This window comes from Schistocerca cancellata, chromosome 7 (assembly GCF_023864275.1).
Source record: "Schistocerca cancellata isolate TAMUIC-IGC-003103 chromosome 7, iqSchCanc2.1, whole genome shotgun sequence".
NCBI classification, from domain to species: Eukaryota; Metazoa; Arthropoda; class Insecta; order Orthoptera; family Acrididae; genus Schistocerca; species Schistocerca cancellata.
The window spans coordinates 186,271,865-186,299,406 of NC_064632.1; the positions used below are offsets into that span (position 1 = coordinate 186,271,865).

At 40.1% G+C, this 27,542-nt stretch overlaps 1 protein-coding gene across 2 annotated transcripts in view; it reads right to left on the reverse strand.

Moving 5' to 3' along the window:
* Window positions 1-6,787: 6,787 nt before the first annotated feature.
* LOC126092295 (endoplasmic reticulum lectin 1) overlaps window positions 6,788-27,542 on the reverse strand; it is a 117,089-nt gene continuing 96,334 nt past the window's right edge. For both annotated transcript variants that reach the window (XM_049907815.1, XM_049907814.1), the window contains 2 exons: window positions 9,314-9,553; window positions 6,788-7,388 (listed from right to left, as the gene is read on the reverse strand). In XM_049907815.1, the coding sequence (XP_049763772.1) occupies window positions 7,146-7,388; window positions 9,314-9,553 (483 nt within the window). In that variant the 3' untranslated portion in view covers window positions 6,788-7,145. The remainder of the gene's footprint in view (window positions 7,389-9,313; window positions 9,554-27,542) is intronic.

Here is a 27,542-nt window from a genome sequence, read left to right on the forward strand (position 1 = left end):
GGTCGTGCATTATCCTGCTGAAATGTAGGGTTTCGCAGGGATCAAATGAAGGGTAGAGCCACAGGTCGTAACACATCTGAAATGGAACGTCCACTGTTCAAAGTGCCGTCAATGCGAACAAGAGGTGACCGAGACGTGTAACCAATGGCACCCCATACCATCACGCCAGTTGATATGCCAATATGGCGATGACAAATACACGCTTCCAATGTGCGTTCACCGCTATGTCGTCAATCACAGTTGCGACCATCATGATGCTGTAAACAGAACCTGGATTCATCCGAAAAAATAACTTTTTGCCATTCGTGCACCCAGGTTCGTCATTGAGTACACCACTGCAGGCGCTCCTCCTGTCTGTGATGCAGCGTTAACAGTAGCTGCAGCCTGGTCTCCGAGCTGATAGTCCATGCTGCTGCAAATATCGTCGAACTGTTCGTGCAGATGGTTGTTGTCTTGCAAATGTCCCTATCTGTTGACTCAGGGATCGAGACGTGGCTGCACGATCCGTTACAGCCATGCGGACAAGATGCCTGTCATCTCGACTGCTAGTGATACGAGGCCATTGGGATCCAGCACGGTGTTCTGTATTACCCTCCTGAACCCACCGATTCCATATTCTGCTAATAGTCATTGGATCTCGACCAACGCGAGCAGCAATGTTGCGATACGATAAACCGCAATCGCGGTAGGCTACAATCCGACCTCTATCAAAGTCGGAAACATGATGGTACGCATTTCTCCTCCTTACACGAGGCATCACAACAACGTTTCACCAGGCAACTGCTGTTTGTGTATGAGAAATCGTTTGGAAACTTTCCTCGTGTCAGCACGTTGTTGGTGTCGCCACCGGCGCCAACCTTGTGTGAATGCACTGAAAAGCTAATCGTTTGCATATCACAGCATCTTCTTCCTGTCGGTTAAATTTCGCGTCTGTAGCACGTCATTTTCGTGGTGTAGCAATTTTAATGGCCAGTAGTGTAAATCGGTATGGGAAACTCTCACCCGGGTGATACGGCCGATCTCCAAACCGTTATAAATGATTTGCGGAAAGATATTCAACGGTTAAAAGCAGACAGAACTCAGCGCAGCCTTTCACATGACTTGTCAAATGTTAGCTCTTGCAGTGCTGGCACGATAAAGAATTTCTCATTGTTGCCATCAGTACCAGAGTTCAACGGTAAACCCGAGGAAGACATAAAAGTATTCTTCCGCAAACTGGAAGGAGCTGCCTTGTTGGGTTCGTGGACTGATTCAGATAAATTAGCAGTTGCTTAATTAAGAATTCAGGGAGCTGTACAATATTTCATCAGTGTGGGGCTCAGTTGTGTGAAATCAGAAGATTACAACGAATTCAAAGCAACAGAGATTAAAATGCACAGATTCTACAAAGAGCAACTCCATAGTCCGCGGATGCGACGAGACGAATCTGTTGAGCAGTTTGCTGACAGAATTCGAAACATTAACATTCAAACATATGAGCTGCTCAAAGACGAGAATGAGAATCGCATTCAGCTGTTCGAAGCCAGTCAGAGAGCTTTAAACACATTCATTCAAGGGTTGTATGGCGAGGAAGTAAGCAAAGCAGACTGTCGCGATGTAAGACCATTCAGGAAGCAGTAGCAGCAGCTGTTAGCTTCGTGGAAGGATTAAGATGTCAGAATGATACACGAAAAGAAGAGCGTCGGATATTCAACACAAATGCAGAATGTTACAAATGTAACAAGCCTGCTCATAAACATAACGACTTTGTTACAACTGTGAAATACAGGGTCACATATCGAAAAATTGTCACAATAAGAGGAATGCGAGCAACGGACAACTTGGCAGATCGTTAAATGAGTGCGGGGAAGTACGGCCACCACATCATCTGCCCCCTGCCCGAGACTGTGATTCCTTTTAGCTCCTCTGAAAAACAGATCGAAAATGACTTTGTGATAGGTGCTGTATATCGTGGACATCAAGCTACTAGTTGACACAGGAGCGCAGACCTGACAAATGCGGTGTTGCATTGACAAAATGGATAAGTTAAGACCACCACAGCTAAAGATGCACGGGTTAAACGGCGGGTAATTACGTTACCACAGACACGTTGACTTAGAATTACACACTTCAAACAAAGTTTGCATCACCCCGGTTCCCAGAACTCCTGAAGATAGACGTTGACTGTGGATATTCTATCACAGAGACAGTCCCTTTGACTGTTCAGAAATGTCACTAAACCCGCCCAAAGATGTAAACAACCATGTATGAGCAGCGCCTATTAGACGATGGGGGCTGACAGCCGACCAGTTTCAGTCATTCCAACAGGAAGGAGCTACATGGCTTGTGTTGTCTGTAGTTCAACCATGCCTAGACTGTCAACACCACGGTTCGATCGTGTCCGCATTGTTACTTTGTGCCAGGAAGGGCTCTCAACAAAGAAAGTGTTTAGGCCTCTTGGAGTGAACCAAAGCAATGTTGTTCGAACATGGAGGAGATACAGGGAGATAAGAACTGTAGGTGACATGCCTCGTTCAGGCCGCCAAAGGGCTACTACTACAGTAGATGACCACTACCTACGGATTATGGCTCGGAGGAACCCTGACAGCAACGCCATCATGTTGAATAAAGCTTTTTGTGAAGCCACAGGACGTCGTATTATAACTCGAACTGTGCGCAATAGGCTGCATGATGCGCAACTTCACTCCCGACGTTCATGGCAAGGTGCATCTTTGCAACCACTACATCATGCAGCGCAGTACAGATGGCCCAACAACATGCTGAATGGACTGCTCAGGATTGGCATCACGTTCTCTTCACCGATGAGTGTCGCATATGCTTTCAACCAGACATGATGGTGTACTTGGGTTTGATTTCTTGTCCGCTAATGTGGCAGACATATTTGTCGCAGATAGAATGATCAGACTATGTCGTAGAAACTATGACCTAGGAAATCATTCTACAGATCATACTCAAAGGAGCAGCAACACTGACGACGTGGAATCGATCAACCCCACCGGCGCATCTGTTCAAACCCTCTGAGTAGATGAACAGATTGATCAGCCTCACCAAATTCCCCAGGTGAACAGGAAAAATAATCTTTGTCTAAGTCAAGTCATCCCACTGTAAAGAAGCAACTCTTATTATTGATTGAGCGGTTGGATGAATGAGAGTTACTGAACAAAGTACATTATTATGTTGTGAGAAGCATTGGATTAGCTAGAAAAGTAAGACAGAATATAGCTAGAGTTCCAATAATAATAATGAACATGAGCAACGAAGACGACGTATTGCCATGAGGAACAAAAGTTGCTGAAGTGTTGAACGTAAGTAAAAGTGACGTCATACAGATTCCAAATGAAGTTTCAAATGTTGCGGTTACGAAGACTGATTTTTTTCTAGTGGTACCGAGAAATTGCAGTCGGGGCCGAAATTAATAATGAAGTAAAGAGCAAGATGTGACAGAAGACAGAACATTCAACAGTTGAAGAGCAGAAGATTTTAGTGCCTGTTTACTGTTCCAAGCTACGAATTGTATAATACAAAAAATAATTATTGCAGGGTGTGCCTTTTATTCCATTGTGAAGTCATGTTGGTCTGAATAAATGAGCAGACAGGGGAAGCATCACTTGATTGTTTAGTGTGGCTGACAAGGCTTGTGTTTCTGACAGAAGCAGCCTACACAGCGGGAACTGGCATGGGTGCGACCACAGGCACACTGTTGCCAGGCGCTCAGCAGCAGAATGCCGAAGGCATTTTATACGGTTAGGGGATGAAACAACTAGAATGGTGTTAATCGATCAAGTGCTTTATCACTGCTGCCTCTCAAGTTTTCTCAGCATTACTGAATAATACCGTGCTTTCGGTTGGTCAGCCAAGTTGCTGATTTCATTTTTCTGCAGGATGTTTCGCCGACTAACCCAGTAGTTTTCCCCTCGTGCTGTGAGCTGTGTTATAATGTTTACGTACTGCCTGCACTCCAACCAGACCTTTTTCAGCTTGTGAGACCAGGGCGGGTTCTTGTAAGACTTGGGCCTTTTTGGCCAAATGTCCAAACACCAACATGCTGGGTGTAGGGCACGGAGAATCCCAGTTGGGAATCTTTAGAGACTGGGAATGTTTGGGAGGGGGGGAGAGGAGGATTTCCAGTTTTGGAATTCACTTGATATACAAGGGAAATGTGCCAAAAACATTGGTTGGACTTGAGTATTATTCTTTTTTTTTTGTCATACTACATGTATTTTCTGTGCCAATAGATTTCCTGTTTCAATAGCATTGGTTTAAGACCAAATTTTTATTTATCTCTTCACTGAACAGTCACATACCGTGAAGGGGGTGCGAGGCCGCGATTGGACGATGACATTCACATGTGGTAGATCCTTCTGGTGTCCCTGCCTAACCTCCACTGGAATCTCAGTACACAAATCTTTTTATTCTATTTTGTAACCTTTGTTGACTAATTTTGATTGCACTTCAAATGTGTGATTAGGTTGTGGTGCTTAGCAATATAAGTCCTGTAAAACTGGTATCATGTCTCATAGAAACCTAACCTTATTTTAAAGTTTTGTTGTCCTCTATCTAAATTAAAGTCCACCATTACAGTTTCTGTCTGTGTGTTTGCGCTAATATCAGGAACTACTGTGGTGATTTTTATACAGTTTTCACTATTAGATAGATAGTCTCATTAAAAATTTTTGCATATATAATTTATTAACATTTTGTGCAAACTGGCTGAACTATGATGAATTTAAGTCCACTACGTAGTGAAACCGATACCATTGCCATCTAGAGGTGAATGACAGAACTCCTTGCAATCATGATGAAAGAAATGCTATTGCTAATTCCTATAGTATAACTAACTTGGTAAGCAAGCGTGGCAGAATGAGAACCACTGACACCTTCGTAATAGCGAGAATGATGTGGCCATGACATGTGACATTGGGTAAACATTAGTCACTTCTTTGCTCCTTAAGTACCCCAGCATTTTAGCTGATGGGGCAGTCAGACAGATCAACGGCGTACATAATGTCTGGACTCAATTCCCTGATTACAGCAAAGTGATGTCTGGGACAAGTCTGTTGTAGCTTTCCTGCACGCTACTGAACAATGACAGTGGGAAGAGATGCCCAGCTCACCATAATAACCAGTCGCAGAGTTCAACATCACAGTCTGCTGATGTCGCAGCCGATGTCGCAGATGGGTGGATCTGGGGGCCTTCCTTATCATACCGGTTCAGGAAAGCACAGTTTCTTATACTTTGGGGGTTGAGCTAGGCCCAACCTAATCAGCAGGTCAGGATCGTTGTACTATATAGGTACATGACAACTGTCATTGTGGTTCAACAGACGGAGAAGAACGGCAGTGGTTGGGAGGTGACAGATTGTCTCTAAAATTGGCATGTGCAGTGCAACACACGCAAGACCTACACTCACTTTCGTGGTTATGTGATACGGCGAGTGCCAAAACCACTGCGAGCGGCAACTACCAAAGCTGCAGTTTAAAGGAATAGGTGTGCAGCATCAGCTACCCTGAGTGGACTGAAGGCCGCTTACGACGTGATTCCCTGACAGGCATCACGATCCAATATCAAAAGTGAGTCAAGAAACTGCTTGTAACGTACGGAAATAAACAACTAATTCTGAGCCTTCTTTCCTACACCAATTGGCGACAACAGATCACCACCATCTTCTGAGGAAAACTGGCAAGAAGTGAACTGAGAGAGTGCCTTCTGACACATAACCATTTCTACTTCCACCTTCCAAACAGTCACCTCTTGCAAAACAAGAAATATACTGTTTCATTTCCTGCATTAAATTAATTTAATTTAACTTATTAAAGTGGCTTTGCTAGAAGATCGGCCAAGTGGTTCATTTCATCAATTTGTTCTAGTGTCACTCTGTCTGTCTCTGAGCAAGCCTATTTCCTGACCTGAGGTATGTGGTGTGATGTACAATCCTCCTTGGCCAAGTGAAAAATGCGTCATATATGGCTGTTGTGAGCCCACTTGAGATCGAGTATGGCTCTCCTGTTTACATCAATTCCATATTCGCATGGCAGGCTTGTGTATTCAGCAGACAAAACATAGCTTACACTGTGTGTGTGTGTGTGTGTGTGTGTGTGTGTGCGTGTGTGTGTGTGTGTGTGCACTCTAACCTGAAAATACATTCGTCTGAAAGCTAGTGAGATTTTCATTCCTCTTCGAGTGCTTATCGGCGACTCAGAGCTTCTGCTATTCACTGGATTGTTACCTTCACTCCTAAATTATTTACATTCAACTAGACCTTCTCATACCATATTTATCTTAATAAATGGCTGTGTTGTAGTTTTTAATGTTGGAGAGTCTTTTAAGAAAAAATACATTTATTATATATACTGAGAAATATCAATTTATAGTAATAGAAACAATAATATAGTGGATGTGAGTAATGAAGACAAAAGTGAAGATGAGATTTGAAAAAGGTCTGATGCCAAATAGTTGAGTAGTAAAATAAGAAGGTTTGAGCAAATCTTTTTAAAAATACTGTTCCCCTCACAAAAGATATGTAAGTGAGGAGCCACAAAGAGGATGGTATATGAAGGGAAGGGGTATTAGAAGAGCAGTCAGAAACAAGGTTATCGATTGTGCAAAACCTCCTATGAACAACAGATAAGCACTAGGAATGTTGTTGAATTCACAGAATAGATCTTACGAGGAGGAGATTCATTGAATATATTTCTTCATTATTACTTGCCTCATACTTACTGAACTGAAGATTCATAGGTATCATAACATGTTAATCAACTGATCCTTACTGAAACTGGAACAAGATGGCGCAAGTCATTTACCTTTATAATTAGTGTAAATGAACATGTGTATACAAGCAAGATGCACACTTTCTTTAAAGTTTCTGTAGCAGAAAATAACATGGTGGAAACATAAAAAGCCAAGTATGATACACATGGACTTATAATATTCTGTTGTAATACTTTTCTTCTTTGTTTTATACACATATCAGAGACTTATAAGCTACTGAAAAATGTCACACAACCAGTTTTTATACAGAAGAATGACTAGTTTGTTGAAAATTCTGGACTGAATGGTCTTGGTATAACTGCCCAGTTATTGCAATAATTCAAACAGTTTCTATCACAGTCTGAAGATGGTCACAACAGTAAGGAGAAACACATTATTCATCTCCCTTAGGTCCACCAGGCTCAGGCAGTTCGTCGTCGTCTTCTGCTGACACAGTAACACCATCTCCCGTATAGTCGAGAGGCAATTCAACTAAGCCATTCTCATCAACTTCGGAAAGAATGCTGCAGATCAGAGGAGACTCCACACCGAGCACGTACTCACAGGTCTTTGGTTCCAGTAAGTACAGTGCAACAGCTCCCGGACTTGCACTGTTCTCTAAGCATTTTAGTTTTACCTACAACATAAATCATGTGTTTTAGTGTACAACAGCAATCTTAACATACTTTGAATTTACAGAAAAATAAATTCAATTTTATTGCAGGATGAGTTGTAATTGTGTACATTTCCTCACTAAACACAATTTCAACAACTTCCTAAACACAACTTCTGCTGCAAACATATTAACATGTTTCACAGTATTATTTTTAAAATGAGACTCCATTTCATATTTTTATCTAGAAGTCTGGAATCACGAAGTCTATTCAAATATTACCAGTTAGAGATATTACAAACAGTCCATCTTCAGACCTTCACCTATTAAAAGTAATTTGTAAATGTTTGTTCATTATTTAAACAAGTAATTCATTCATTCACTTGAGCTAAGAGGCCTAGATAAGTTGAAGTTCCTTTGACACGCCAAGGTCTCTTAAACCCAAAAGTAGAAAGGTTACTTTGGAAAAGAGGGATACAATTTGTATGTAGAAACTATTTGAATAGACTTTGCAATATCAGACAGAAAAATAAAAACCTATTATTGACACAGCAGTGCAGGTTTTGGGGGACAGTAGGTTATCACAGGTTGAGACCTGGATAATTTTTTGAGTTGGGAATGTTTTATAAGAATAACTCTCATCTACACAGTTCAAAAAAGGTGGTGGTGGTGCAGGGAAGGATCCAGATGGCCCAGGTTGTGAAGCAGCCATTAAAATCAAGCATGTCACGTTCAGCTGCATTTATGCCAAAGAGTGGTGCACTTTGCTCTTGGCTGCTGTCTGGTGGTGGCCATTAATTCTGGTGGACACCTGGTTGGTAGTAATATCAATATACAAGGCTGTGCAATGATTGCAGTGAGCTGGCAATGACATATAGATTTCACAGGTGGCTCTGCTCTGATGGGGTTGGGTGTGCCTGTGACAGGACTGGAATATGAAGTGCTGGGTGAATGGATTGGGCAGCTCTTGCATTTGTGTCTCCCACAGGGATATGAGCCCTGTGGCAATAGACTGGGATTGGGAGTGTCACTGGGATTGGGAGTGTCATAGGGATGGACTAGGATGTTGCGGAGGTTGAGTGGGCAGCGGAATATGACTTTAGCAAGGCTGGGAAGGATCTTTGGTAGGATGTCTCTCATTTCAAGACATTATGATACATAATCACAGCCCTGGGCGAAGGATATGATTCAGTTGTTCCAGTCCGGGGTAGTATTGGGTGATGTAGGGAGCGCTCCTTTGTAGCTGGTTCTCAGGGGTGCTGCGACGATTGGGAGGTATGCGGGGATATGGCATGGGAAATCTGTTGAGTACCAGATCTGAGGGTGGTGCCTGTCTATGAAGACCTGTGCGAGACCTTCAGCGTATTGGGTAAGTTGCAGTCTGGCCAGATATAGCAGTCATATATGTACGAGGTGTGCTTGCTCATTGGAATGTGTGTGTGTTTTCCTTTCTTTTCTAAAGAAAACTTTGGCCGAAAGCTTAGTGCAAAACAATCTTTTCATTGTGCCTGTTTGCAATTCAATGTATCATCTTTAAGGTGAATAGCAATCTGTCCTTTTCACGATTGCTGATATTTCAACCTAGATTTCCCACTACAAAAGATCAGTACGATTCATAGTATGTAGCCCTCCACTGAATGGCACAAGTCTTCGCTTGTTCCACTGGATGAGGGCTAATCTAATGCCATTTACCAAGGCAAAAAGAATACTTAGACAAATCCACTGTAATCACTTATTTTCATCAACTGATGTTCATTACACCTTTAACAGAGTGAAAGTGTAATTTTGAAACGTTATTCACTATGAGGTGAAATAAAATGTGGCATCTTTCAAAGGAAAATCTCATAATTTACTAATTTAAGGGAAGTGCTGTGAAGCCCACAAACTGCACGAGTTATACTTCAGCTATACTATCAGATAAAATCAAGCTGGAGACATGCATATCTCACCTCAGTTTGGCGGGCACGACCAGTTTTGTCACATATTGTTCCCCCAGTATACAAATGGGAAATATGTTTTCGCTGGCCAAGTGGTTTTGGTCTTTTGTGGGGGTTTCTGTACAACCAATTCACATGTGCTTCCTTGTTAAAGTATCCAAGGTTGACCACTGTTTTTGTACCATCTTTTTCTTCGTGAAACTGTTTCACACTTGCTCCATAGCAAAACTCATACTTCCACCAACCTGTACCCTGAAACAGTTTCATAAGACAAATGTGTTGTAATTTACAGTTATCATTAGTAATATGAAATTAAATTAACAATTATGTTAATGGAAATATACTGTTACTAGTCAAAACTCTCTTCTCAATTAAGACAGACACCAAAACTTAGAGAACGAAGGAAAGAACAAATGAATTTCATAAAACAACCCTTTAAGCACTCCACAGGAATGCTCCCCCAGGTTTTTGTAGAAGGGAAAATCTGAACAATTAAAACGAATTCTGTGATCCAGTAAATAGCACATAGCAAACATATTGATGCCAGCAGTAACTATCAGGGCAAGGAAAGCTTTTACTTACACAGTTTAAGTCACCTACATCACAACACCTTACATTACTTCTCAAACAGTTCAAAATATCAAAATGAGGTTTTCAGCAAATGGTAGTACACAAAGGAGCAAATATTTTCATGTCTTGTCCACTCCCTTTTCTTATCAATCAATATTCTGAAGCAAACAATGGAAAATCCAAGATGGAGTGTAACAATATTATGAAAAGGAAAGTTGCTACTCATCATATAGCGGAGATGCTGAGTCGTAGATAGGCACATTAAAATGACTGTCACAAATAAAGCTTTTGACCAGTAAGGCCTTTGTCAAAAATACGCAACACACACACACACATGACTGCAGTCTGCACACTACGTGGCTTCAGTTGCCTGAGACTGCAGTCGTGTGTGTGTGTGTGTGTGTGTGTGTTTTCTTTTCGGCGCCTTACTGGCTGAAAGCTTTATTTGTGACAGTCTTTTTGCTGTGCCTATCTGTGACTCAGCATCTCCACTATATGGTGAATAGCAACTTGCCTTTTCATAATATTATGAAACAGTTATGTAATTTTAATTTGAAATTAAACACTTTTTAAAAGTGTGATACACCATGAAAAGGGAATACAGTGATATTGATATCAAATACCAAGAAAAGTATCTTGTTCCAAACATAACAACAACTGCTTCAGTATGTGGACTGACAAAAAAGTGAAGAGTATTAATCTACATCAAGATACACTACTTTCTTTGCGCACTATCTGCTAAAACATTTCAATAGCTCAAACTTATTATGAAATATTAGAGGTGATATGGACTAGATAACCTACACTGCATAATTTAAGTCAGTGCTGTAAGCATTATGGAAGTTCAAAAGGTCAACGAGATGGTCAATGTAACACACCGACCATCACAGATTTTAGATGAAATTTTGTGTGAGCATTCATACATTTTCCCTATGAACTCTGGTAAAGTTTTACTTTCCCCAATCTAATACTTGCAGAGATTTATTCATTTGTCTGACTACACGATAATCATCTTATTTTTTGGGTCTATGGAACAAAAACTGAATCTAATTCATTTATCTAATATTGCAGCTACCAACATCGGACACACAAATTTTCAACACAATATCTCTGCCAATATTTTCATGAAAGAAACAAAACCAGGCCATCATCTTGTACAACTTTATGTGCTCTCTTAAGTGGCATAATAAAAAAAAGATTTATTGAGAAGTTTAGCTTTTTATACCTCTGGAAGTAGCAGTGGGATAAATCTAAAACTTTGCACATATAATTTACCAACAAAAGATTTTAGAATATAAAATTTCATTCCCCTACTGCTTTCCAATAGTCTACAAACTAAGGACAAAGTTGATGACTTCCCTAAACATGCCAAAAATGGCTATTTTTGACCAACTCTTGGGCAGGGGAAAAAGAGAGAGAGAGAGAGAGAGAGAGAGAGAGAGAGAGAGAGAGAGAGAGAGAGTTTTCTGCAAACGTTTTTAAACCATTTTCATTAGAAAGCCCATGTTCTAAACCAGCTAAACAACTGTATTTGGTTTTGCGATGCAAGCATATAAGGCCCCAAAATAACGACAATGTGAAGTGCAGTCGGCTGAAAGAAGGATGCTGGGAAAAAAAAAAAAAAAAAAAAAGGGTCGCTTAGCTTTCTATATATCCAAAAGTAATGGTAGAATAAAACTGAAATTTTACACCTTACCAATGTATGGTTTTAGAACATACAATTTTATCCTCCTAGTGCTTTTCAATAGTCTACAAATTAAGGGCAAAGTTAATGATCTTTTTAGTAATGCCAAAAATGGCTATTTTTGATCCACTTTAACAAAAAAAAGTCATCTGCAAACTCCTTTAAACCTTTTTCATTTGGAATATCATGTTCTAAACCACCCACAACACTATATTTGGTTTTGCAATGCATGCATTAAAAAAGGGGACAAAGTGGAGGTGCATTGAAAATGGGCCCATATTCCATTGGTTTTTAAATTAAATCTGACATCTTTGATTATGTTCTACAATTGTTTGGTACTCTCTGTGGAAGATAATGCCAAAAGTTCTGGTGACTACAAAATGAGTTTGAGTCTGAAAAACTGCAAATAAGTGGTGTTTTTTGTATTTTTAAACATCTCTACAGCATTCAGCTCAACAGGCCTCCTTACAAAAATTGAAATGGATTACGGAATCCGATAGAAAGAAAAGTTTGCCTTTTTTTTCTAATTATATTCATGATCACCATTTTCTAAAATGTGTACCTGGTGCCTTTCTTACATGAAATTAGTCTGTTAAACAGCCAGGAGTTTAACAGTAAGTTTGTACTTAAGCAGTTTTATAAAAATAAACTAACAGTAACTATTTAACTAACTAATTTCATGTGGAAAATATCACAAGGTACACATTACACAGAAAATCAAATATCAATAATTACTTTAGCAATCAGCTACACTTAGAAGTTTACTTCACTCTTGCAGAGCCTTATTCAAAGGATCTCCATTTTACTGTTGTGTTCTTCACAGCATAGTGAGTGGATTCTTTTGACTGAGTGTAATTCTTATGTACTTCATAAGACCATGCGAGGTTTATAATCTGATACATGTTTATAATAATACTACTTTTGGTTATTATTTGCATAGCTATGTACTTGTACTTTTGCTGACTGTTTTATTCTGGTGTTATACAACGTGCACAACTACACCCAAATTCAATCTTAGCCAATGGTATTCTGCAATAATGCTTTTGTGATTAAGTAAAAGTGGACACAGAAAGGAGCAGCTTACCTTCCTGCTCAACTGGGCAAGGGGCTGAAGGGGTCATGTAATTTTCCACAAAGTGGGGGGGGGGGATGACGACGACGACTCTGGATTGAAATTGTCCACGGATTTTAGTGAGTGCAAACAAAAGTACTAGTCCAAGTTTCTTAAGCAAAGCCTGACAATACATTCCAAGTTTGTCTACACCATGAAGCTCTGTTGGTGACTAAATGTGAGAGTTTACAAAAAGTGCTCTAATCCCTTGGAAAACAAAAGAGTCAGAATGTGAAGACAGGAATTCGGACAGTTGATATTGAAACAGCACATAAGGCTTGTGCTCTGAAGAAGAAGCAGCTTGTACATAATGTAAAGCCAGGCCATCTTGCAAGACTGCATTACATAAATATATCGATTGTTTTCATTGTTACAAATATTTGGAGGACATTTATCAGCATCATCATTGCAGTCTGACGATGACTTTATACCAACTGAAGAGTTAAACACTATATTATTATCAGTTGGTATTTCACCCCTGAAACAAACTGTGAGCACTCGAGATACGCCTCAGTACGTGAAGCAGAAAATTCAAAGGCCACAGAGTGTAAGTGAAAATCAAATTCCAAATGCTATGTGTGTAAATCAGTTAATTCAATAAGCCAGTAAAAGTACACAATGTGGAGGCTCTGCTGATTATGCACATTTGCTGATTGAATTGGAGGACAAGGTGCAGGAATCTAATCATACAAAACAAACACAAATTTTAACCTTAGCTCCTGTAAGGTGGACAATCAGAGAAACAGCAACATATTTTGAAGTATCAGAAAGGATGGTAATGCATGCTCGAAAGCTGAAGGCAGAGAAGGGCATTCTATCGCTTCCTGGAAATCGACAAGTAAACAATTACCAGCAGAAATCATTATAGCTTGCATAACATAAGACAGCACTTCTGTGCATAGAGGCAGAGCAGCGAAGGGATGAGAACTGCGCACGCATGGCAGCAGAAGGCGGACAAAAACAAAGTCCATGTTGCCAAACTGCATTGCTGTGGACAACTGTCAGGCTCATTTGCCTACGGTACATCGTATTATACATTCAAATCTATGAGGGGAATAGTAAATATTAAAACCAATTTCAATCAGTCGTCATGAGAGAAATGTTAATTCATATCTTGATGACGTTGCGTCCAGTGCTCCACAGATTTAATCCGAGTGACATCAGGGGGCGAGAACAGCTGATAGAGCTATATGAAGACGTGAAGTACAATTTTTCTCAACACGACAAGATCATTGAGACTGCTTGCAATAACTATCATTTATTGCGATTTGAACTGTATTGTAAGTAAAAATTTAACACACAACAGAATTAACTTCAAGCACAAACCGAAATCATTATATCTGCTTGACAACTGTTGCTACTCAATAGAATTTTTAAAAATGTGTAGAAGGTGTGTGTGACTATTGTAAAAATGGTCAGTAAGTTGTCATATTTTTCAAGATTAACGGGCATTGTGAATGTAAACTAATTCGTTCGACATTACAGTGAGCAACTGCATTTATAATCCACTGAAAAAGCAAACGATTAACCATCATCTGTGAATAACTCCAGCGAATGATGACTAATAACATCGAAAAAGACTGATATCTTGACAAGTAACAGTTACTGTCATTTTAGGGCCTTATCCAATTCCTGCCTTGAAAATGGCAGGGGTTTACATGTGGAAAATATCTGACTTTTGACGAATTTGTCCAGCCACAATCCTCGCTTGTTATTAAACCATAAAATATGGTGGGAGAAGCTTAACTTCTCCTTGGGCAATATGTTGAACATTATAGCCTGCATAATTCAAAGGATGCAAAGTCCTAATCAGAAATGCTAGGAAGTTCTCATTATTATGTACACAACTGATATGTTGACAAACACATTTTTTAAGCCACGAGTCCTTAACACTAAGAAATATTATTACTTTGTTCCAAAGTCTACATCGCAATACCACAGTCACTTCTATTTGTTTCCGAAAAACCTAATTGTAAATTTACGATGATAGGTTCAGCACTTCCCTGTCAAATTGTTTTTTCTGAAGCTTCTCAGCATGCTGCACACACCATGCTCGCGCTACAGGTGGGGTGTTGTCTACTGCCTCATGCACAAGAGATTCAGTGAATGTTATCTTGAATGTCCCCCCCCCCCTCCCACCCCCACATAGCCTTACACTTTGCCCAAATTAATTCCATAGGGCTACATTGACAGTGACATGCGGGTAAATGCAAAACTGTGTGACCCCGTTCATGTGCAAGGAAGTCGTGTTTGTAAGTTCTGTCACGTGACTTGTAAACATTAAAGAGCTGCAGCAGATTGGCACAAGTCTGGTTTATACTGTGCTTAATATTTTTATTTTCAAGCCAGGGGAAAATATCCACTTTTCTGGTGTTTATACTTGGAGTTTTCTCTAAACAGTTGAATTATAACTGGCAATGGCCGACTTCGAAGCAAGGTATGACAAGAATTGTTAATCATGTCATAAAACTGACAGCCTTCATTTCCGAATGGTAATCACTGCTGTTTTTCTTACACATAAATACAAGGTACTCTCAGAAACAAAACCAGACGAAGAGTCAGCATGCAGAATAATTATCTGAGAACCTATTCCTATGAAAACTTTATAATTGCCAGTACCATCACTCATTTTCCAGCAGATTTTCCTGGAATGATTCTAACTGACCCATGTTTCATCAAGGTAATACACTGTTTAACTACCACCTCCTCTCGCATCTTGTGTCTTGTGTCTTTATACGGCATGTAGTTCATGCGGCACCTATGTCACTTCTTTGAACTAAAAACTCTCCTCTTAACCTATCAGGAACCAACGTTTTTTTAAAATTCTTTACATTGACGAAGCACTTACCATTGAAGCTAATTTTCTCCTGCGTAACTGTAAAATGTTTTTGTGATGTTGGGCATTCATCATTCACATGGAGCACTTTAAAACATCATTATTAAAACCATCCATTTGTGTTGCAGATTCCTTGCGATTTCGATGCTTTCCAGGCAAAACGAGACCAACTTTTTCTACAGTTCTGACACTTTCATTAACAATTCTCTTTACAGTTCTCTTGCCTACTCCACATGGTTCTGGAGTCGGTTCTTGTGTCTTCAAATGTCAACAGTAGGACACCAGCTTTCAAATTCACGTTTGAAAAAGTTATAAATGCGGTAAATAATCCCCCTTTGCCTACTTGTGAAGAATTTCACATTTATTGCTGTCACCTGGCTCTTTCCTTAAAACTATTAAAAAAAAACTTACAGTTGAATGAATAGTTCAGCTGTCACAAAGTACGGCAACAGTGCAACATGTAGGAGCGAGGTTCTCGCTGTCTAGATGTAATTCGCTGCTACCCGCTCGGAAAGAGAACGAATATAATTGGCTGCCAGTGGCTAGTGGAGGGGGATGTGCAGAATGGCTGAACATTGGGCCACCTTCAAACACGATGCAGACTCTAGTAGAGCACAAAATTTTTTTGGAGATAATGAATTTAGCGAAGTATGTCCTGGAAAAAGGATTTTCTATCAGTTAGTGTTTCAGGCACAAAAACATACACAAAGAAAAGATTGTTTTGCAATTTACGGGAAATGTACGTATGCTACAAGAATAGAAACGACCCAGAAATGGGGTTCTCAAAATTTTGTGAACTTAGATCAAAATGGTGAGTAACAGTTAAACCATCTGGACTGCATGCAGTATGTGTTCGCATACTTCACCAGAATGTTAAGCTTATGCTTAGTGAAGGAGGAATAAGTGCAAATTATAAAGAGCTTCTTAGCAAAGCAGTCTGCAGTCTGGAATCTAAATAATGCATGCCACATCATTGTGAAAAATGTCTTGGACCAAAGACTGTAGCATCTGCAGTTGCCAGCTTTTGTACAGAGCATGATTCACAGGAAATTATCATGTACAAGCAATGGATCCATACTGATCAGGACACTATGGACACAAAGCAAATGGTAGTGGGTGAATTTATTAAAGAAGTAGCAACAAAAATTTGAAATTTGTCACGCCTTCATTACATTGCTAAACATTAAAGCTTGCATCTTAAAGCCCTTAAATGTGATCTGCAGGAAGATGAGCTCATGATCCTAACAGATTTTACCAAAAATTATTCATTTGTCATTTAGGATGCAGTGCAAGGTTTCCACTGGGAAAAGAGTCAAGCAACAATCCACCCATTTGTTGTTTATTTTCGCCAAAATCAGATAGTGGATCAATGTGTTTCTCCATGGCCAATGACTGCCTGTGACACGACAATTACTTTATGTGTTTTCATCAAGGAGCTGATGAAATGCATAAGAACACAGTTTGCAAGGGTATCCTAATCCATTATTTCAGTGATGGCTCCACTGCCCAACACAAAAATTTCGAAAATTTTCCCAATTTGTGCTGTCATAAAAGAGACTTTGGAATTCTAGCAGATGGAGTTTTTTTGCTACACGTGATAGAAAGAGACCTCGTGATGGAGTCGGAGGTGCAACTAAGCGGTTAGCAGCAAGAGCAAGCTTGGAATGGCCAGTTGATAGGCACATTCTTACACCGATAGATCTGTTTCGCTTCTGCATTGACAGCATTAATGGGATTAAACTTGCTTGCACCAGCAACTAAGAAATTGAACAAAATAAAGCATTACAAGAAAAGAAATTTAAGCAAGGGCACACTCTAGCAAGAACTAGAGAAAATAATCATTGTTTTTGTTGTTGTGGTGGTCTTCAGTCCTGAGACTGGTTTGATGCAGCTCTCCATGCTACTCTATCCTGTGCAAGCTTCTTCATCTTCCAGTAACTACTGCACGCTACATCCTTTTGAATCTGCTTAGTGTATTCATCTCTTGGTCTCCCTCTACGATTTTTACCTTCCATGCTGCCCTCCAATACTAAATTGGTGATCCCTTGATGCCTCAGAACATGTCCTATCAACCGATCCCTTCTTCTAGTCAAGTTGTGCCACAAATTTCTCTTCCCCCCCAATCCTACTCAATATCTCCTCATAGTAATGTGATCTACCCATCTAATCTTCAGTTTACTACTTTAAGTGTCTCATTTCCTAATTTAATTCCCTCAACATCACCCGACTTAATTCGACTACATTCCATTATCCTCGTTTTGCTTTTGTTGATGTTCATCTTATACCCTCCTTTCAAGACACTGTCCATTCTGTTCAACTGCTCTTCCAAGTCCTTTGCTGTCTCTGACGTCATCGGCGAACCTCAAAGTTTTTACTTCTTCTCCATGGATTTTAATACCTACTCCGAACTTTTCTTTCGTTTCCTTTACTGCTTGCTCAATATACAGATTGAATAGCATTGGGGAGAGGCTACAACCCTGTCTCACTCCCTTCCCAACCACTACTTCCCTTTCATGTCCCTCGACTCTTATAACTGCCATCTGCTTTCTGTACAAATTGTAAATAGCCTTTCGCTCCCTGTATTTTACCCCTGCCACCTTCAGAATTTGAAAGAGAGTATTCCAATCAACATTGTCAAAAGCTTTCTCTAAGTCTACAAATCCTAGAAATGTAGGTTTGCCTTTCCTTAATCTTTCTTCTAAGATAAGTCGTAGGGTCAGTATTGTCTCACGCGTTCCAACATTTCTACGGATTCCAAACTGATTTTCCCCGTGGTCGGCTTCTATCAGTTTTTCCATTCGTCTGTAAAGAATTCGCGTTAGTATTTTGCAGCTGTGAGTTATTTAACTGATAGTTCGGTAATTTTCACACCTGTCAACACCTGCTTTCTTTGGGATTGGAATTATTATATTCTTCTTGAAGTCTGAGGGTATTTCGCCTGTCTCATACATCTTGCTCACCAGATGGTAGAGTTTTGTCAGGACTGGCTCTCGCAAAGCTGTCAGTAGTTCTAACGGAATGTTGGCTACTCTGGGGGCCTTGTTTCGACTCAGGTCTTTCAGTGCTCTGTCAAACTCTTCACGCATTATCATATCTCCCATTTTATCTTCATCTACATCCTCTTGCATTTCCATAATATTGTCCTCAAGAACATCGGTCTTGTATTGACCCTCTATATACTCCTTCCACCTTTCTGCTTTCCCTTCTTTGCTTAGAACTGGGTTTCCATCAAAGTTATTGATATTCATGCAAGTGGTTCTGCTTTCTCCAAAGGTCTCTTTAATTTTCCTGTAGGCAGTATCTATCTTACCACTAGTGAAATAAGCTTCTACATCCTCACATTTGTCCTCTAGCCATCTCTGCTTAGCCATTTTGCACTTCCTGTCGATATCATTTTTGAGACGTTTGTATTCCCTTTTGCCTGCTTCATTTACTGCATTTTTATATTTTCTCCTTTCATCAATTAAATTCAATATATCTTCTGTTACCCAAGGGTTTCTACTAGCCCTCGTCTTTTTACCTATTTGATCCTCTGCTGCCTTCACTATTTCATCCCTCAAAGCTATCCATTCTTCTTCTACTGTATTTCTTTCCCCCATTCCTGTCAATTGTTCCCTTATGCTCTCCCTGAAACTCTGTACAACCTCTGGTTTACTCAGTTTATCCAGGTCCCATCTCCTTATATTCCCACCTTTTTGTAGTTTCTTCAGTTTTAATCTACAGTTCATAACCAATAGATTGTGGTCAGAGTCCACATCTGCCCCTGGAAATGTCTTACAATTTAAAACCTGGTTCCTAAATCTCTGCCTTACCATTATATAATCTATCTGATACCTTTTAGTATCTCCAGGGTTCTTCCATGGATACAACCTTCTTTCATGATTCTTGAACCAAGTGTTAGCTATGATTAAGTTATGCTCTGCGCAAAATTCTACCTGGCGAATTCCTCTTTCATTTCTTAGCCCCAATCCATATTCACCTACTACATATCCTTCTCTCACTTTTCCTACTCTCGAATTCCAGTCACCCATGACTATTAAATTTTCGTCTCCCTTCACTACCTGAATAATTTCTTTTATCTCATCATACATCTCATCAATTTCTTCGTCACCTGCAGAGCTAGTTGGCATATAAACTTGTACTACTGTAGTAGGTATGGGCTTCGTGTCTATCTTGGTCACAATAATGCGTTCACTATGCTGTTTGTAGTAGCTTACCCGTACTCCTATTTTTTTATTCATTATTAAACCTACACCTGCATTACCTCTATATGATTTTGTACAGGGTGTTTCAAAAATGACCGGTATATTTGAATCAAAAATGACCGGTATATTTGAAACGGCAATAAAAACTAAACGAGCAGCGATAGAAATACACCGTTTGTTGCAATATGCTTGGGACAACAGTACATTTTCAAGCGGACAAACTTTCGAAATTACAGTAGTTACAATTTTCAACAACAGATGGCGCTGCAAGTGATGTGAAAGATATAGAAGACAACGCAGTCTGTGGGTGCACCATTCTGTACGTCGTCTTTCTGCTGTAAGCGTGTGCTGTTCACAACGTGCAAGTGTGCTGTAGACAACATGGTTTATTCCTTAGAACAGAGGATTTTTCTGGTGTTGGAATTCCACCGCCTAGAACACAGTGTTGTTGCAACAAGACGAAGTTTTCAACGGAGGTTTAATGTAACCAAAGGACCGAAAAGCGATACAATAAAGGATCTGTTTGAAAAATTTCAATGGACTGGGAACGTGACGGATGAACGTGCTGGAAAGGTAGGGCGACCGCGTACGGCAACCAGAGAGGGCAACGCGCAGCTAGTGCAGCAGGTGATCCAACAGCGGCCTCAGGTTTCCGTTCGCCGTGTTGCAGCTGCGGTCCAATGACGCCAACGTCCATGTATCGTCTCATGCGCCAGAGTTTACACCTCTATCCATACAAAATTCAAACGCGGCAACCCCTCAGTGCCGCTACCATTGCTGCATGAGAGACATTTGCTAACGATATAGTGCACAGGATTGATGACGGCGATATGCATGTGGGCAGCATTTGGTTTACTGACGAAGCTTATTTTTACCTGGACGGCTTCGTCAATAAACAGAACTGGCGCATATGGGGAACCGAAAAGCCCCATGTTGCAGTCCCATTGTCCCTGCATCCTCAAAAAGTACTGGTCTGGGCCGCCATTTCTTCCAAAGGAATCATTGGCCCATTTTTCAGATCCGAAACGATTACTGCATCACGCTATCTGGACATTCTTTGTGAATTTGTGGCGGTAAAAACTGCCTTAGACGACACTGCGAACACCTCGTGGTTTATGCAAGATGGTGCCCGGCCACATCGCACGGCCGACGTCTTTAATTTCCTGAATGAATATTTCGATGATCGTGTGATTGCTTTGGGCTATCCGAAACATACAGGAGGCGGCGTGGATTGGCCTCCCTATTCGCCAGACATGAACCCCTGTGACTTCTTTCTGTGGGGACACTTGAAAGACCAGGTGTACCGCCAGAATCCAGAAACAATTGAAGAGCTGAAGCAGTACATCTCATCTGCATGTGAAGCCATTCCGCCAGACACGTTGTCAAAGGTTTCGGGTAATTTCATTCAGAGACTACGCCATATTATTGCTACGCATGGTGGATATGTGGAAAATATCGTACTATAGAGTTTCCCAGACCGCAGCGCCATCTGTTGTTGAAAATTGTAACTACTGTAATTTCGAAAGTTTGTCTGCCTGAAAATGTACTGTTGTCCCAAGCATATTGCAACAAACGGTGTATTTCTATCGTTGCTCGTTTAGTTTTTATTGCCGTTTCAAATATACTGGTCATTTTTGAAACACCCTGTATTTATAACCCTGTATTCACCTTACCAAAAGGCTTGTTCCTCCTACCACCGAACTTCACTAATTCCCACTATATCTAACTTTAACCTATCGATTTCCCTTTTTAAATTTTCTAACCTACATGCCCGATTAAGGGATCTGACATTCCACACTCCAATCCGTAGAACGCCAGTTTTCTTTCTCCTGATAACGACGTCCTCTTGAGTAGTCCCCGCCCAGAGATCATAATGGAGGACTATTTTACCTCTGGAATATTTTACCCAAGAGGACGCCATCATCATTTAATCATACAGTAAAGCTGCATGCCCTCGGAAAAAATTACGGCTGTAGTTTCCACCTTCCTTTCAGTAGTTCGCAGTACCAGAACAGCAAGGCAATTTTGGTTAGTGTTACAAGGCCAGATCAGTCACTCATCCAGACTGTTGCCCCTGCAACTACTGAAAAGGCTGCTGCCCCTCTTCAGGAACCACACATTTGTCTTGCCTCTCAACAGATACCCCTCCGTTGTGGTTGCACCTACGGTATGGCTATCTGTATCGTTGAGGCACGCAAGCCTCCCCACCAATGGCAAGGTCCACGGTTCATGGGGGGAGGAGTCATTCCCAGGTAGTTTATTTTTCGATATGGTACATACCACTGATCAACTGTTAGGGCCCCCACTTACATCACTGAAAACATTCCTCACCCCTCTAGAAACAGCTTCAAGCAGATGATTGGTGGTTTCCCTTGAATTTCCAGAAATGATAGCTGGATGTGGTAGCAATTCCTCAGCACTCACTGCACTGTACTTGGCCCCCATATCAATAAAGAACTGTGCTGTTTCGAGAAATCCATTTCCACATGTAACTTCAAAAGATAAAATAATATTTATGAGTTTTTTTGTCACAGCTATTTTCAATTTCGGTGGAACTTTGGGAACTTTAACATCTTTATCGCTATTTAAAAAAGTAATTACACTATTCTGTCCAGCCTCACCTGCACGTTTCAACAAATTTGAAGTCCAAGATTTGTGTTCAGTGCAAGAATATACATTTTACATGCTAAACAGACCAATAGGCCATTGATTTTTCTCCTTGCCATCAAACACATAATCAAATTTCTTCCAAATCAACAATTTCATTTTGTTTTCTTGCAATAATGTGAAATCACCTTGTTTCAACTTACATGAAATGATGAGCATGGTGTTCATTTTAATAAAGCACTCTCGCTAATATTTACTCCTGTGGAATTACTATGTGGTGAGTTAATTACTATCAAAGCTCTAACTGAAGGCAGCAGAAATTTGATAACTCACATCTCTCAGGTAGCCAGTGGCCAGGCTTGTCACTCAGAACATGCTTCATGGACTGCAAGAAAGATAAGATTGCCACAACATAGCCACAAAATGGAGGCCCGTTTGGGACAGTGAAAGTGGTCAAAACCAGAAGGTAACGACAGAAAAGGTGTAAGATGGAAACAAACTTCCACTATAGATGGAACTTTCAAACATTCCAAGAATGCCAACACACCTCAAGTTTCCAGCTAATGATACAACAAACGTGCAGTGCTGTTCACTGACCACATGTAACACGACTCGACAAAAATCATATAAGATTGATACTGGCCTTTAATTTTTAATTAGGAAGCAATTATCCACAAATCTCTGAAACTGTGCATACTTTTATCAGCAAAGTAACAATTACTACAGATATCCGATCCACACACATGTGTACGCAACTCCTACCCCCCCACCAAACACACACACACACACACACACACACACACACACACACACACACACAGCGTGAGAGAGAGGGAGAGGGGGAGTCTTCACCCGTTCTTTCAACTGCCTCGTGTTATGGGGCCAGCTCTATTTGCTACTATAGTCACACCAACATTATGGCATGTGACATACAACTTTCTGTGCATGAGTGGGAGACCTCTAGCACCATTCTCCCGCTTTCATTCATTTCCACTGAGTTGTTAATATATTACGTTACTTTATTTAGCTTGTCCTTAAGTGTATGTAGCAGTGTGCAGAGGAACTTTGTGAATTTTTCTGAAAGCTTAGGTTGTGGCTACTTCTCCCTACTTCGAGGGGGGGAGGGGGGGCACTGCGGCCAGTGCCACTGCAGCAGCATCCCATGTTTGTTGTTCTGTTTTACAACCATGTTTTTTAGGCATCTTGATGCCCTAATATCTAAAACGGTATCAAGTGGCTGGAGCAGGCTATTTTCAATCAGATTCTTGTATTAGGCTGAACAGAAGAGAGATGAAACTTCATGGCATATTAAAACTGTGCCCCTGACTGAGACTTGAACTTGAGACCTTTGTGTTTTACAGGCAACCCAAGCACAACTCGCAAACCATCCTCACAGCTTTAATTCTGCTAGTATCTTGTCTCCTACCTTCCAGACTTCATAAAAGCTCTCTTGTGAAACTTGCAAGACTAGAAGACTGGAAGGAAGGATGCTGCGGAGACATGGCTTAGCCACAGCCTGGGAAATGTTTCCAGAATGAAATTTTCACTCTGCTGCAGAGTGCGGGCTGATATAAAATTTCCTAGCAGATTAAAACTTTGTGCCAGACTGTGACTCGAACTTAGGACCTTTTCCTTTCAAGGGCAAGTGCTCTATCGACTGAGCTATCCAAGCAAGACTCACAACTTGTCCTCACAGCTTTACTTCCGGCAGTACCTCATCTCCGACCTTACTATTTAATGAAGTACTGATGGAAGTAAAGCTGTGTGGATGGATAGTGAGTCACACCTGGGTAGCTCAGTTGGTAGAGCACTTTCCTGCAAAAGGCAAAGGCCCCGAGTTTGAGTCTTGGTCTGGCACACAGATTTAATCTGCTAGGAAGTTTCATATCAGCGCACCCTCCGCTGCAGAGTGAAAATTTCATTCTGAGAACAGAGGTAGTTTTACATAACCTTAATTAATTAATTAATTCAAAATGGTTAGAAAGAGCTGGAATGATGGATGATAGCTTAAGGGTTTAGCAGTCAGTCTGATCTGTGGTATTACGTGTGATATATGAAAGTAACTAACTCGTATTGGGGTCAACATCTTGGTCACTTTTCCTGAGTAGTGTGGCCAGTTTTTGATGATGATGATGATAATAATAATAATAAAAACAATACTTTTTAAAGATCCCAATACCAAAACAGATAAATGCAGACTTTGCAAACAACAAATAGAAACAGCAGATCACATCAAAAGCGGATGTACAATACTAGCAAATACAGAATACACCAGAAGACATGACAATATAGCAAAAATAATACATCAACAACTTGCCATAAAACATAAACTAATAAAACAACATGTTCCCACATACAAGTATGCACCACAAAATGTACTGGAGAATGATGAATACAAATTATACCGGAGCAGGACCCTTATAACAGATAAAACAACACCACATAACAAAGCTGACACAATACTCACCAATAAAAAGAAGAAATTAACACAACTAATCGAAATATCCATACCCAATACAACAAATATACAGAAGAAAACAGGAGAAAAAATTGAAAAATACATCCAACTGGCTGAGGAAGTCAAGGACATGTGGATCAGGATAAAGTTGACATTATACCAATTATACTATCAACTACAAGAGCCATACCACACAATATCCACCAGTACATCAACGCGATACAGCTACATCCAAACGTATATATACAACTACAGAAATCTGTAATTATTGATACATGTTCAATTACCCGAAAGTTCCTAAATGCAATGTAACATATACCTTACAGTTAAAAGGAAGTCACGCTTGATCAAGGTCCGCATCACTTTCCATTTTTAACCAGACATAACGTCTGAGAAAGGAAAGAAATAACAATAATAATAATAATAATAATAATAATAATCGGAAACTTCCCAGCACATAAATGGACTAACCAAAATGGATGGAGGTTGGTCGAATTCTGCAGGATATTCAACCTTAAAATCATGTCAACATCAAGAAGAAACCATCAAAACAAATGACATGGAGATCACCCAACTCACTCACTGGTAAATTCCAAATTGACGATGTAGCAATTTCCTATCCAAACCACAGGGAAATCATGAATATCCAAGTAAGAAAGGCTCCAAATGTAGACTCAGACCACTGCCTAACAAGAATCAAACTACAGTTAAAACCTCAGAGGTTCACAAAAAGAAAGCCACTAATCCCAAAATTTGACACTGGCTGGATTCAACCATCTTTCAAAGAAGAATTACAGAAAAAGTCCTCCAACAATTGGAAGCAACTCAGAAGCAAACTAATCGAAACTGCACAAACACTGATACATCAGCAAAAAGAAAAAAACACCCTTGGTGTAACGTAGAATGTGAACAAGCAATCCAATCTCGACAGAAAGCATACAGTAATTGGAACAGCAGAAAGACTGAGAAGAATTACAAAACATTCTTGACACTACAGAAAAAGACAGCCCAATTAATCAGAAAGACCGAAAGGAAATTCAAAAAGGAGCAGCTACTTGAAATCGAGAAAGACTTTGAAACAAACAACACTCAAAATTTTTACAGGAGTTTCAAAACAAAACTCACAGGATATCAGCTGCAAAATCTTTGCTTCAAGAAAGGAAATTGGCAATTTGCACTGAACAATCAGGAAAATTGTGAAGAACTTGCAAGATATTTTGAAAAACTGCTGAACTGTCCAGAACCAACACAAAGATTTCCACCTCCGGAACCTGAATCCACAAAATCAAACTCATTATCACCAAATGTAGAGGAAATCACCAAACAGATCAAATGTCTTAAAAACAATAAAGCTGATATCAGTGGTATACAAAATTCTATCCCAGAGCCTTCTCGATAGAACACAACAACAACTAGAACCAAAAATTGGAGAATATCAGGCAGGATTCAGACCAGGCCATTCATGTCCAGAGACAGGTCAGATGTAAACAACTATAGGTGAATCTCATTGATATCAGTAGCTTTCAAAAGGCTCTGAGCACTATGGGACTCAACTTCTGAGGTCATCAGTCCCCTAGAACTTAGAACTACTTAAACCTAACTAATCTAAGGACATCACACACATCCATGCCCGAGGCAAGATTCAAACCTGCGACTGCAGAGGTCTCGCGGTTCCAGACTGTAGCGCCTAGAACCGCTCGGCCACTTCGGCCAGCAGTAGCTTACAAAATTCTATCCCATTGCCTTCACGATAGAGCACAACAACAACTAGAACAAAAAATTGGAGAATATAAGGCAGGATTCAGACCAGGCCATTCATGTCCAGAGCAAATTCTGAACTTAAATCTAATCTTAATACATCAGAGAATAAGTGGCAAAGATGTAGTTTGCACACTTGTTGACTTTAAAAAAGCGTACGATTCAGTTGATCGTCAATCATTATTCCAAATATTAAAAGAACAGGGTTTAGATCTGAAAACACTTACAATCATACAACAGACATTGATAGACACAAAATCTAAAGTCAAATTTATGGAGGAAATCTCTGAACCTTTTCTGATCAAAACAGAAGTAAGACAAGGAGATGAACTTTCTCTACTACTGTTCAACTGTGTCCTTGAAAAGGTGATACAAGAATGGCGCAAACTGAAATCAGTCCTCAAGATTGACCAAGCAATTACTCTTGGCAGAGGAAAATTAACAGTAGCATTTGCAGGTGATCTAGCCATTTTAACTCACGATGTTTCATTTCAACAGCCAAAAAACAGATTGAACTCCTGAAAGAAATTGGGGAAAAAGTCGGCCTGCAAGTATCTTATGAAAAGACAGAATATATGACTTGCAACAACCAAGCACCAAAATTCATGGAGGCAAAATATGGCAAAATTAAATGAGTCCCACAATTTAAATATCTCGGTGAAACAATTCAGGAAAATGGAATAGAAACAAAAGCCAACGAAGTCAGAAGCCAAAAGATGGACACTGCTTATGGACTCAGTCAAAATATCTACAGTAAAAAATGTGTCTCCAAGCACACAAAACTACGACATTACAATACCGTCATAATACTGGAATGTCTATATGGATCAGAGACACTAACTTTAAACAGGAAAACAGACATAGAAAACATCCAGAAAAAGGAACAGAAGATCATAAGAAAAATATTAGGCCCAAAACTTGTACATGAACAGTATCGGCTCAGAGGCAAACAGGAAATCAAACAATACTCTAATATTCACAGTGACATTAGAAAACACAGATTAAGGTTCTA